The sequence below is a fragment of the Salmo trutta genome, chromosome 30 (genome assembly GCF_901001165.1).
Source record: "Salmo trutta chromosome 30, fSalTru1.1, whole genome shotgun sequence".
In the NCBI taxonomy this organism is placed as follows: Eukaryota; Metazoa; Chordata; class Actinopteri; order Salmoniformes; family Salmonidae; genus Salmo; species Salmo trutta.
Window position 1 is genome coordinate 19,931,396 of NC_042986.1, and position 13,811 is coordinate 19,945,206.

The 13,811-nt window shown below is 42.2% G+C and overlaps 1 protein-coding gene across 1 annotated transcript in view; it reads right to left on the minus strand.

Annotated features, from left to right (window-relative positions):
• Positions 1–1,880: 1,880 nt before the first annotated feature.
• The window catches only part of LOC115168180 (adherens junction-associated protein 1), an 87,140-nt gene continuing 75,209 nt past the window's right edge, over positions 1,881–13,811 (minus strand). Inside the window, exons 5-6 of the mRNA XM_029723204.1 lie at positions 3,216–3,347; positions 1,881–2,360 (exon numbers count right to left, since the gene is read on the minus strand). Coding sequence (XP_029579064.1) covers positions 3,275–3,347 — 73 coding nt within the window. The 3' untranslated portion in view covers positions 1,881–2,360; positions 3,216–3,274. The remainder of the gene's footprint in view (positions 2,361–3,215; positions 3,348–13,811) is intronic.

Consider the following 13,811-nt stretch of genomic DNA (forward strand, 5'->3'; position numbering starts at 1 on the left):
CTGGGGAGGGGCAAAAAAAAAATCTGCAGCATTGAAGGTCCCCAAGAACACTGTGGCCTCCATCATTCTTAAATGGAAGAAGTTTGGAACCACCAAGACTCTTCCTAGAGCTGGCCACCCAGCCAAACTGAGCAATCGGGGGAGAAGGGCCTTGGTGAGGGAGGTGACTAAGAACCCTATGGTCACTCTGACAGAGCACCAGAGTTCCTCTGTGGAGATGGGAGAACCTTATAGAAGGACAACCATCTCGGCAGCACTCCACAGTCAGGCCTTTATGGTAGAGTGGCCAGACGGATGCCACTCCTCAGCAAAAGGCACATGACAGCCCGCTTGGAGTTCGCCAAAAGGCACCTAAAGGACTCTGACCATGAGAAACTAGATTCTCTGGTCTGATGAAACCAAGATTGAACTCTTTGGCCTGAATCCCAAGCATCACTTCTGGAGTAGATCCGGCACAAATCCTACGGTGAAGCATGGTGGTGGCAGCATCATGCTGTGGGGATGTTTTTCAGTGGCAGGGACTGGGAGACTAGCCAGGATCGAGGGAAAGATGAACGGAGCAAAGTACAGAGAGATCAATGATGAAAACCTGCTCCAGAGCGCTCAGAACCTCAGACTGGGGTGAAGGTTCACCTTCCAACAGGACAACGACCCTAAGCACACAGCCAAGACAACGCAGGAGAGACTTTGGGACAAGTCACTAAATGTCCTTGAGTGGCCTAGCCAGAGCCCGGACTTGAACCTGATCAAACATCTCTGGAGAGACCTGTGCAGCAACACTCCCCATCCAACCTGATAGAGCTTGAGAGTATCTGCAGAGAAGAATAGGAGAAACTCCCCAATACAGGTGTGCCAAGCTTGTAACGTCATACCCAAGAAGACTTGACTGTAATCGCTGCCAAAGGTGCTTCAACAAAGTACTGAGTAAAGGGTCTGAATACTTATGGAAATGTCATATTTCAGTTTATTTTAATACATTTGCAAAAATGTACAAAAACCTGTTTTTGCTTTGTCATAATGGGGCATTGTGTTTAGATTGAGGGGGGGGGGGGAATAATATAATCCATTTTAGAATAAGGCTGTAACATAACAAAATGTGGAAAAAGTTAAGGGGTCTGAATACTTTCCGAATGCACTGTAGTTGAGAGGAGATATTCAATATTTCTCACTAACCGTAATTGTAGAGTTAAAATAATTATATTCTTACAAGTTAATTCTAAATTTTACATCCTTGTGCGGTACTGCTCATATCCTACCTCCACTCATAGTAACGTATGTCTTATCACTTGTGAATAATGCTTGGGATGGAAGATGAAATGAAGACTCATATATTAGACATGACCTGAGGCAGTATATATGTAAACATACTGCTAATCCTCTCTATTTGCCTTAGCTATCTGGATAACCATTCAGATTGAACTGACCACAACAGGATATAGGGTATGCACTGTTCGACAGCCATTGAGACAGAAGTTTTGAAGAAATGTAGTAAGCACAATCAAAAACTACTGAGAAATAGGTCATACCGAATGGGGAATTAATCTGGGCTTGGATTCGATAAGTGTTTTGAAATTGTCCCCTTTGCTTTAATATCTGATTGGACAGCGGCACGTCATTAACAGTCCAAACATCGTGTGGCATGGGAACTGCACTGCTTGGGTTGTGACTGACCTCTTTTTATGTATAAAAATAGGCAGACCACTCTGGTTTTAAAATGGGACCTTAAACAATGCCTTAAATGTAAGTGTTGGATAAAGCATTTAGCATTATGCTTTTTTTTTCTTGGCCTCAATGAATAGTGCTTCATATAATAAACATTTTTGGGACTTTGCAACAATTCTTAAAACTACATCAGGAAAGATATTCAAATACTTATAACATTTTTTTTCTTCACTTTTCTTTAAAAAAAGATAGACTTGGGTTGATACAGAGTTAATATAGCAATATTTTAGTTGTCCATAAATTGTTGTCGAAAGTTCCTTCTGTACAGATTGTGGCACATAGTGGCATTATTGGCACATTGTTCAGTAATACAGCTCAGCTTTTTCCACTGTGAGCAGCGTCTCAGAGTCTCCTAGCTCTCCAAGGCAGCTAGTCTTCTTCAAGGTGTCGCTGACGTCAATGGTCTTCTCCTGCACATCCAGTAATATAGCTACACATTAACTCTAACTACATATCTAAACTACCACAGGTCTCTGGATAATAATATGAAGTGGCAGCGGTATGGCTGCTCGGTTTGTCATAATATTTAGAAAAATAAATATCTTCAGTGTCCAGAGAGAGAGTTCCCAGTATCTTACAAAATTGGCCATTGTTTGAGTCACTTCTTTCTCTTGGTTGGAAAAGTTTACCAAAGTGTCCTGTGGAGAAAAATCATGACATATGTCATTAAAATTGTCAAAATAGCTGTAGAAAGTCAATAGGTTTGAAGCAGTAGTTGGAGAAATATAAGCATTTATGTGTCAAACTCATCATAAAGCACATCAAATAGCCTACAGCATGTGCCATAACACCCAGTTGTAAGTACCATGTCACAATGCACCCACACTGTAATACATAGTATATGTCCATCAAACTACCATGGCCCTCCATGTCCTTTAAGACTGCCGTGCTGGAAGGAAGAACTGGGGCGTTTGGGTTCTTTCTCTGAGTAAGACCAATGTTTGTATAGATATGATGGACTTGGCCCTCTTCCTTCTTCTATGGTACCTGCAGGCTTTCTATTCCTTTTTTAATCTGGGTCAAAAACAGACGTGTGGCCCCCTGGTATTTCAGCCACACTCTGAGCCGGAGCATGTGTTTAACTTTCACGCTTTGAATTTCAAAATGGAGTCAGTCCAGCCTATCGTGATGCATAAAAGAAATGCAGGAAAGTCAAGTGAAAGTGCCCCTTTCCCATAACACAACATTCAAACAATATTGCACTGACCACATGAATGAGGGGTGCAACTTCATAAATGCTTAAAATGTTTCATAAAGGCAAATAAAGACACACTAGGTTGTCGAAGGGAATGAATCAAACATGATCAAGCCTAAACTTCTCATAAACATATTGAATTATAATAGCTAATGAATGACCTTTGGTGATCTTGCCATTTAAATTGCATTTAGCAAAGCAGTTTATGAAAAATCATCGCCGAAATAACAACCATATGCCAAGTTCCCTTCTATTCCCAAACTGGGACAAAAATCAGGGGGGGGAAAGTGGTACTCACCAGAGCATAAATTCAGGAAGTCTATTCCACCCACATGATGTAAAAAAGCCTTCAGCTGGTCAGCAGGAGATCTCAAACCACTTCTCTGACACAAAGGCCACAGGAATCAGCTGCCTTTCAGTGGGAGAAGGTCTGTAGGACAAAGGATTGAGACAAAAAGACAGTGAGAACCTGATAGTGTGTCCTGGACTTAGTTGATGAGTAACTAAGTCCAGGACACACTCTTATAGAGTTGGTAGAGCATGGTGTGTGCAACGCCAGGGTTGTGGGTTCGATTCCCACGGGGGGCCAATACAAAACAAACAAAAAAAAGAATTAAATGAAATGTATGCATTCACTACTGTAAGTCGCTCTGGATAAGAGCGTCTGCTAAATGATTAAAATGTAAAAATGTAAAAAGGTACTTTGGAAAGGAAACAAATACCAGTTACATTTGACCCTCTCACCAGGCTCGAATTTGACTCTCACGATATTACCTTACTTAGAATATCTCAACAGCATGGGATATTAGTTGAGAAGGACATGTCCAATAAGAATCCCTATTGTAAACTATCTAGGGTGATGACAACTAGGGTATTCACTTCAGATAGAATGATTATAGATTTTGTTATTATATAAGGATATGCTTACCCATGCATTTAAATGAAACTGAAACAGTAAATGACTCCACCAATGCAACAGACATAAGGTTCAAGATCTGTATTATCACATTTTCAACGTACCACATTAAAATAAATAAAAATAATAAACCCCAATGAGTTGTGCACAACCCATGTCAAAATTACTTGCACCCATTGGCATGCGTTGGAGCTCAACAAAAATGACGACAGACATAAAGTCCCGAAACACCCCACCGTTGTAGTTACTCACTACTCGTAGATATTCCCTCAGCGAAGTATAGCAGTTCCGTGCAGGTGTCCTCACAATACCCCCAGCAAGCACGGCTATCAATGCAGACAGTACTCCTTAGCAGCAGCAGATATCCCATGGAAACATGAACTCATTAATCTTCCACAAGCAATTCTCTCCAGGTCTCGCACGTTGCTAGGCTAACCTCGAGGCTGTCAAATACCTCCACAATGAGACGGTAGCTTCAGTCTCTACTAAGTCTTTCTTAACAAAATAATAATACTCTCTTATAAAATAAAATCAGTGTTTCCCTTCAAAACTCAGTATGGGTTTTGTTCTATTTTGATCGTCTTCTTTCATTGTTTTTCCTTCACCAACACTGATAATGTCTCTCCATCTTTCTTTCCAATCTCTTTCTTTCCCAGGCCTCCTGTTAACCAGGTCAACTCTCCCATTGGCCACAGCTTAACAAGCTACCTTATTGGTCAAAACTTAAACTTAAAAAGTAAACCAACCCATTCACTTGTGCATTAAATAAATATTTATTCAAAAGAAATGCATTAATGACATTACTATTCAGGAGCAATTCGAGCACATTTTAAATCTAATACCAATTAGTTATAACAAATAAACTCTATACTTGGTATTAACAAGGGTATTACACTCTTCCCCCACCAAAAATAGGCATGTCCTCATGACTTGTAAAGATACAAGGGAAATGTAATAAGTAAACTCTTAACTCTGTCTACAACCTACAGCTTGAGACAAAACTTGTTAGATAATTGAAAAGGAGATACATTTGTGTTTCCCTTGTCCAATCCACTTGTATAGTGTGAAACAATATCTGACAACTGGGGCTATACTTGGAACTTCAGATTTGTCATAGGTAAGTAGTACAGGAGATTTCTTTACTCTCCGAGTTATTTTTATCCCTGGTTGTAGAGTTTGTATTAGCACTTCATACCATACTCCGATGTCCACATCTGAGTCAAAATTCTTCTCATTCTTAACCTCTTCAACTTTCTGATCATTCCGAGGAGCACAGTTTCCAAGTACAGTGCTTCCTCTTCCTCCTTTGCAGGGTCCTTCTACTAGGATTTGGTTCTATGTTAACCACAGGTTCTAGGCGCACTTTCTGCCCCAGTGGTAGCAGGTGACTCCGATGAAGAATCTTACTGGGTCCATCTCCACTTTCAGGCTTCAAATGGAACACAGGTAAGTTTGACATCTGACTTTCCACCACATATGGTGTAGAGGCCCAGCGATCTGCCAGCTTATGTTTTCCGTGCAGTCCTAGATTCCATATGAGAACTCTGTCTCCAGACATAAGTTGCACGTGGCGAATCTTCGTGTCATATCACTGTTTGTTTTCATGGTTTTGCTTTCCAGCAGTGCTCTCAGCAAGTTTGTAAGCAGCTTGTAACTGTTTCTTCATATCAGATACATACTTGAGGTAAGTTCTCTCTGAAGAGCTATCACTTGAGACTCCAAAACAGAAACAATCTAGCTTCACGTCCAAACAAAAAAATATGGTAAGTAGCCAGTCGCTTCATTCCGAGTAAACTAGATGCCAAATATACTGACTTCAATTGTTCTTTTGTGTAGGATCAAGAGTTTCAAGCATGTTCAACAAGGTCCGGTTGAATCTCTCGGGTTGCGGCTCTCCCTGAGGATGATATGGTGTTGTCCTTGACTTCTCCACTCCAAGCATATTCAGTAGTTCACGGATGAGTCGTCTTTCAAAATCTCTACCTTGATCACTATGCATCCTCTTGGGTCGACCATAATGGATGAAATACCTCTCCCACAATACTTTGGCGACAATGGATGCTTTCTGATCCTTCGTAGGAAAAGCTTGAGCGTATCTTGTGTAATGATCTGTAATTACCAGAGGCCTCATTTATAAAACTGTGCGGAAGATTCACGTCAAAAGGTGGCGCACGGACAAAACACAGAAAGTGCTTACGCACAAAAATATTCTGATTTATAACACAGTTCGCACGCACGTCCCACGCCGGTTTCCCTTTATAAATCACTATCAACTCTAAATTTTGCGCATGTGAGTGAGCGTCTTGTCCCACCCTTTTAACGCCCATAGTTGCCTATAAATAGTGAAACGCCCCTAATTAATATTCATCTATACTGACTGCTTGATGACAATGATGGCAAATCCCGACATAAAAGCAAAAAAAAATTGCACCCAGTGTGAGATGGAAGTTCTTGTAGGAGAGGTTGAAGCAAGAAAAAATACATTGTTTGGTGGACACAGTGTGGGCATTACAAATGCCAAAAAGGCGTTAGAGTGGCAGCATGTAGCGGACGCTGTGAATACTGTTGGCTCTGAAGGTCGGACCCTCTCAGAAATAAGAAAAGTGTTCTGACATAAAAGCGGAGGCCAAAAGGGGCATAGCCTTACACAGACAAAGTGTTTGTGCCACGGGCAGGGGGAAAGGGGACACGGAGCTCAACCCCCTTGATGAGCGACTTGCCGGTATTATTGGGAAATCCCTCCTGAGTGGAGTAGTGACGGAGGTGGAGGGGGACATAGACATGAGATGCACCGGATGATCCAGGTATGTAATTAGTATTCCGTCATTTAAAAAGAGTAAACCAAATGCATTCAAGTTGTGTTTAAACATTTATTTATACAAACAACTGACATTTTCTATTGTTTTTAGTCGCTGCGTGTGCCAGCGGGGTCGGTGGTCCTGCAGCTGAGCAGTCGCTGAGTGCGCCCAGCCCTGGCGTTGCCACTGCACCTCGTGCTTCACAGCCCTCCAGCGGCCATGTCCTCACAGATGCAGTCCTGCAAACGCAAAGAGACACCATCAACTCTATTAACGAGGTTGTCAAGGAGTTGAAGTGGGACAGGCACGGCTTGGTTTCTGCAGGTGCTTCTCTGTAAAGCTGGGCCCACTATACAGCACAGAGATCCAAGAGAACAGCTCTTGGTAATCGGAACCGGCTCATAAGCCATTTATTATCATTGATCAGTAAATCTTGCTGATCTCTGAAAATTCGCTCGCTCCGAATTCTTCCAACAGTGCCAAAGCAGCCATTGTGCGTCATTACGCATTGTAGGCCTTTTTATACCCACTCATTTGATTGTCAAAGCTACCCAATTGCGTAAAACCTTCAGGTGTGGTAATTACCCTGATTGTAACTGACAATGACAGGGCCATTATCACATTGACAGTTCTGTGCAACGAACATGTGATAACAATATATGAATCTGTTATCTGCCCGACTGAGGCATCGAAAACGGCATCAGTTTAAACGTAATTTGTCCTACTGTTCACCTTATTATTCATGAGAATACATTTCATAACATGCAAGTATTGTTTAATAATTACAGATCCAATTAAATTTGATTCCCGATTTAAACTATACAACATATATGAGGGGTTCTTTTGCAAAAACAGATATCTCCATTTGTATTTATTATCCTAAATCGTGTTTGTGTGTATTTTTTGTGTACATTCCAGGGAACTCTTCATATATAATACGTGAGAAGTAATATTTCGATTTATTTTACACAATGGTATCAATTTCAAAGCGTTTCTTGAGTTTAATCCTTCTGCCATCGGAGTCGCAGTTTCTCATTTCTCCAGTTTATGTGCCTACGTATGGGTCAAAGTGTCCGTGGAGGACCGTACATTCTCCCGTCAAGTTTGTTTTTTATAAATCCCAAAGTTTGCTTAGAAAGTGGCGTATGCCTTCTTTTGTACCTACACAACATTTATAAATGAGGCCCCTGTACATTCTGTGTTACTTGAGTCAGGCTCAATGGACAGGAAATCCATACACACAAGGTCCATAGGTCCATCACTTTGCATATGACCAAGCAGAGCAACTATCTTTAGAAGTGTTTTCCTCTGTACATAGCGAGCACAGGAGTTACAGTACTCTTCTACTTCCATCTCCATGCGTGGCCAGTAGAAATCCTAAATGACCTGAATCATCATGCAGCGACATAGTTCTGAACTTCTCTGGAAGAACTGAGCCCGACAGGTCTCGTTTGGTGGATGTGTGATCCTGTACATAACTCCATCTTCCATCTTTAGCTTCTCCCACTCTCTCAGGAGCAAAGAGATGAGTGGATGTGTGGTCTTGGTCACCCTGGTGATATCATGTTTATTAAGAGCAATCCACATCTCTCCTAAGAAAGGGTCTTCTTGTTGCGATGCAGAAAGTTCCATAGTGCTCAATCTGGGCATGTGAGACGTCAGCATGCTCAGGTTACAGTATGTTTGAGGCACAGCATGCATAGAGGCTCCCAACTGATCAATCACTCTACTAGATGATCCAGGAGTTACTCTAACTACATTAGACATCTGGCACATGGCTCTAACACCAGATGCAGGAATGGCTCTCCAAACTTGTTCCACTGCAGATTGCTGATGAGAGCGGCGAGATAAAGCATCGGCATGCCGGGGCTGTACTTGAGACTAAAGTCATAGGTAAACAAAGCAGCTAACCAACGATGACCAGTGGCATCCAGTTTTGCAGAAGTGAGGACATTGTCAATAGGTTGTTGTCTGTTCTAACCTCGAACTTGACCCCATACAGGTAATCATGTAGTTTATCAACCATGGCCAACTTCAACGCAATAAACTAACTTGTGAGCTGGGTAGTTGCGTTCAGAAGCAGTCAGGCTACGACTCACAAATGCCACAGGATGCAGACTCTCACCTTGATCTTGGTACAGTACTCCACCTTACCCTTCACGGCTAGCATCTACATGTAAAACGTATGGCAACTGAGGATCAGAAAAATCCAAGACAGGAGCTTTTGTGAGGTTTTCCTTCAATGTCTCAAATGCCAAATCACACTTCTCATCCCACCTTGATCCAAATGGTTCTGAGGGGTTGAGGTATGCTTTCTCCTCTTCCTTGGACTTTCTTATTTTCTTGGCTGAGGGAAGATATCCGCATAAGAGCTGATTCAGGGGGTAACTCACTTTAGAATAGTATTTAACAAATCTTCTGTAATATCAACAGAATCCTAGGAAAGAACACAGAGCAGTCACAGTTTCAGGCCTTGGCCACGTGGTGACAGCTTCACTCTTTGACGGGTCTGTCGCCACTCCATTCTGGGATATGATATGTCCAACATAGTTGACAGATGTGCGGCAAAACTGACACTTGTCAAGGGACAGTTTTAGGCCTTCACTTTTCAAGCGGTCTAACACCTTGTGTAACCTCTGCTCGTGTTCCTCCAGTGTCCTTCCAAACACGATTAACTTCTTATGGCTCAAAACCCGTTAACGGGATTGATTTGACAACATCCGGTGAAAAAGAATTATTACAAATATTTAACTTTCATACATTCCCAAGTGCAATACACCAAATTAAAGCTGAACTTCTTGTTAATCTAGCCCCCGTGTCAGATTTCAAAAAGGCTTTATGGCGAAAGCAAACCATGCTATTATCTGAGGATAGCACCCCATCAAACAAACACAGACAATCATATTTCATCTCGCCAGGCGCGACACAAAAGTCAGAAATAACAATTTAATTCATGCCTGACCTTTGAAGAACTTCTTCTGTTGGCACTCGAATATGTTTCATAGACATCACAAGTGGTCCTTTTGTTCGATTAATTCCGTCGTTATATCTCCAAAATGTCCATTTATCTGGTGTGTTTGATAAAAAACACACCGGTTCCAACTCGCGCAACATGACTACAAAATATCTTATAAGTTACCTGTAATCTTGATCCAAACATTTCAAACAACTTTCTAAATACAACTTTAGGTATTTTTAACGTAAATAATCAATAAAATTTAAGACGGGATAAACTGTGTTCAATACCGGAGGAAAACAAAGAAAGCGCATTCCAGGTCGTGCGCATCAAAACATTAGAGAGCTGTTCTGGACAGCCGTACTTCTTCATTTCTCTAAAGAAAAACATCAACCAATTTCTAAAGACTGTTGACATCTAGTGGAAGCTATAGGAACTGCAAGCATATTTTTATTAAAACGGGATTACCATAGAAACCCAATGGAAAACAGATTGACCTCAAAATAATTCCCTGGATGGATTGTGCTCGGGGTTTCGCCTGCCAAATCAGTTCTGTTATACTCACAGACATTATTCAAACAGTTCTAGAAACGTTACAGTGTTTTCTATCCAAATCTATATGCAGATCTTAGCTTCTGGGCCTGAGTAGCAGGCAGTTTACTTTGGGCACACTTTTCATCCGGACGTGAAAATAGCACCCCCAAGCCTAGAGAAGTAAAGTCATCGAGGTAAACAAGAACTTCGAGTAGGTTCATGTCTCCTACTGTCTTTTAAATGACACGCTGAAATGTTGCAGGTGCTCCGGAGACACCCTGCGGCATCCTCTCAAATTGGTCAAATCCAACTGGATAGATAAGACTGCATTTCCCTTTATCTGTATCGCCCATCAGAATTTGATAGCATCCGCTTCTGAGATCTATAACACTGAACCATTTGCTCTCACTCAAACATGTCAGAGCATCCTCCACACATGGGACTGTGTACTGGTCTGGAACAACTCTTTTCTCTGTATACATCAATGATGTCGCTCTTGCTGCTGGTGAGTCTCTGATCCACCTCTACGCAGACGACACCATTCTGTATACTTCTGGCTCTTCTTTGGACACTGTGTTAACAACCCTCCAGACGAGCTTCAATGCCATACAACTCTCCTTCCGTGGCCTCCAACTGCTCTTAAATACAAGTAAAACTAAATGCATGCTCTTCAACCGATCGCTGCCTGCACCTGCCCGCCCGTCCAGCATCACTACTCTGGACGGTTCTGACTTAGAATATGTGGACAACTACAAATAACTAAGTGTCTGGTTAGACTGTAAGCTCTCCTTCCAGACTCACATCAAACATCTCCAATCCAAAGTTAAATCTAAAATTGGCTTCCTATTTCGCAACAAAGCATCCAAAGCATCCGCAACAAAGCTGCCAAAACATACCCTCGTAAAACTGACCATCCTACCGATCCTCGACTTCGGCAATGTCATTTACAAAATAGCCTCCAATACCCTACTCAATAAACTGGATGCAGTCTATCACAGTGCCATCCGTTTTGTCACCAAAGACCCATGTACTACCCACCACTGCGACCTGTACGCTCTCGTTGGCTGGCCCTCACTTCATACTCGTCGCCAAACCCACTGGCTTCAGGTCATCTACAAGACCCTGCTAGGTAAAGTCCCCCTTATCTCAGCTCACTGGTCACCATAGCAGCACCCACCTGTAGCACGCGCTCCAGCAGGTATATCTCTCTGGTCACCCCCAAAGCCAATTCCTCCTTTGGCCGTCTCTCCTTCCAGTTCTCTGCTGCCAATGACTGGAACGAACTACAAACATCTCTGAAACTGGAAACACTTATCTCCCTCACTAGCTTTAAGCACCAGCTGTCAGAGCAGCTCACAGATCACTGCACCTGTACATAGCCCATCTATAATTTAGCCCATACAACTACCTCTTCCCCTACTGTATTTATTTATTTTGCTCCTTTGCACCCCATTATTTATATTTCTACTTTGCACTTTCTTCCACTACAAATCTACCATTCCAGTGTTTTACTTGCTATATTGTATTTACTTTGCAACCATGGCCTTTTTTGCCTTTACCGCCCTTATCTCACCTCATTTACTCACATTGTATATAGACTTATTTTTCTACTGTATTATTGACTGTATGTTTGTTTTACTCCATGTGTAACTCTGTGATGTTGTATGTGTCAAACTGCTTTGCTTTATCTTGGCCAGGTGGCAATTGTAAATGAGAACTTGTTCTCAACTTGCCTACCTGGTTAAATAAAGGTGAAATAAAAACATTTTTAAAAACTGTACACTTGTAGAGGGCCCTGTAATCAACACACAAGTGTATAGTGCCATTCTTCTTCCTCACCACCACAATAGGAGATGCACAGGGGCTTCTCGACTCAGATATGATCCCAGAACTTTAAGTTATGAAGATGCTTTCTCACATCGTCAACATCAGCTGGGGACAAGCGGCGAGATCTCTCCCTAAACGGTTTGACTTCAGTAACTCTGATGATGAGGTGAGTACTTTTTGAACAACCCACATCAAACTCATGTGTTGAGAACACTTCTTTCCGTTCCATCATCTTTTCACATAACCTCTTCTTCCATCCCTCAGGCACTGGAGAGTCTCCAAAGTTCAATGAAGAAGACATCAGTATCTCAGATGAATCCTGCTTACTTTTCAATGGAACACCCGGAGCAACATCTACAGGAAACAGATGAGCAATAGGCGTACCTCATTTCAGGGTTATCTCCTTTGTCGAGAAATTCCTGACAGTAAGGGTGATTCTATTGGTCGACACAACTGCAACCGTCTGGATTTTAGGCCTCACTAGTAATTCTTCAGGGAACCGGAGTTCTTCAGGCCTCTCTACCAGAGGGTTTGAGTAGAAGGTATCCCAGGAAACTTTGGAATTCCAGTAACTCTCGCTTGCACACCAGGTGGCAGGGTGACAGGTTTTGTCTGTGCGTACCAGACCGTTCCTCTCTTCTTGTCATTATCAGTTGAGCTTTCTCTCATCCTCTCATATGCCTCCTTGATAGCAGGATTAACTTGTAGTGTGTTAAGGAAACCTTCACCTTCCTTTTCTTTGCAAGCAGTCATAAGTCTCTTCACTATAGACGTATTGGTGCCAAACAGAATAGACACATCACCTTTCATGGACGGATCGGGACATATCAACACAAGTGCTTCCATGGTCTCTGCTACACCCACAACCGATCCTGAGAACTCAAGCTTGAGCGACAAATAGCCATCATATGGATACTGATCAGAGCTAAGGCCCCATATCTCTACATGTCCTATAGGAATCAATGGCAAATGCATCAGGTACTTGTCATGAAAGGATCTGTAAAGTAGTGGTTCTCAGATTACTCTATATAGTAAAGCTTTAGCATAGATACCTTCAATCTGCACAGGAACAACAGAACTTGGACCAACTAAACCTGTAGGTAGCATGTCTTTCATGTCTTCATACTTGTGGCACTTTGTGGAACATATCTTCACCGGGACGTCAGGCCGCTCCTTTACTGGGTCCCTTTGTAGACCGCTTTTGTTTGACCAGGCGTGTGTTGACTTTCCTCAAGCTCTCTTCACCTTCACAGTTTCTCTTGAAATGGCCATCTTCTCCACATCTATAACAGAACACTGGGTTTGCTGTCAGCTTGTGTCTGTTGTTGTGATGGATTTACTCTCTTCTTTTTGCCTTTAAAGGCAACATCTGACCTTGGTGTGTCAGATTGAGCTGCTGTGACGTGAGCAGACATGAGACGCGTCATTTCAGTTTTTAAACCTTTTAGCTCTTTCTCAGCACTTCTGTCTCGGTATTAGCTGCTTTGCAAACTGTAGTAACAGGAGCAACAGCTGATGACTTCACAACACTCTTTGTTGTGTTCCTGTCTTGAATCATGTCCTTTTCCTCCCTTACTTCTTGCAGCAGCTCAGTAAAGGTTGGTGGTTCACGCAACTTATAGGTCATGTGAATACGAAGCGCAATCATGTCATGTAAGGATGCACCTCTCACTACTTGTCCAATACCTGTGCGATTAATCTCTGACAGCTCAATGCCTTCTTTTCGATACACAGTGCAGCAATTTGTCAAGTCTCAACAGGTAAACTGAAAGCTTCTCTCTCACTCTGGATTGTGTTTCTGAACCTTACCATGAGATCAGGTGCACTTTCGGTGGTACCGAATGCTGTTTCTAGAGCCTTCAT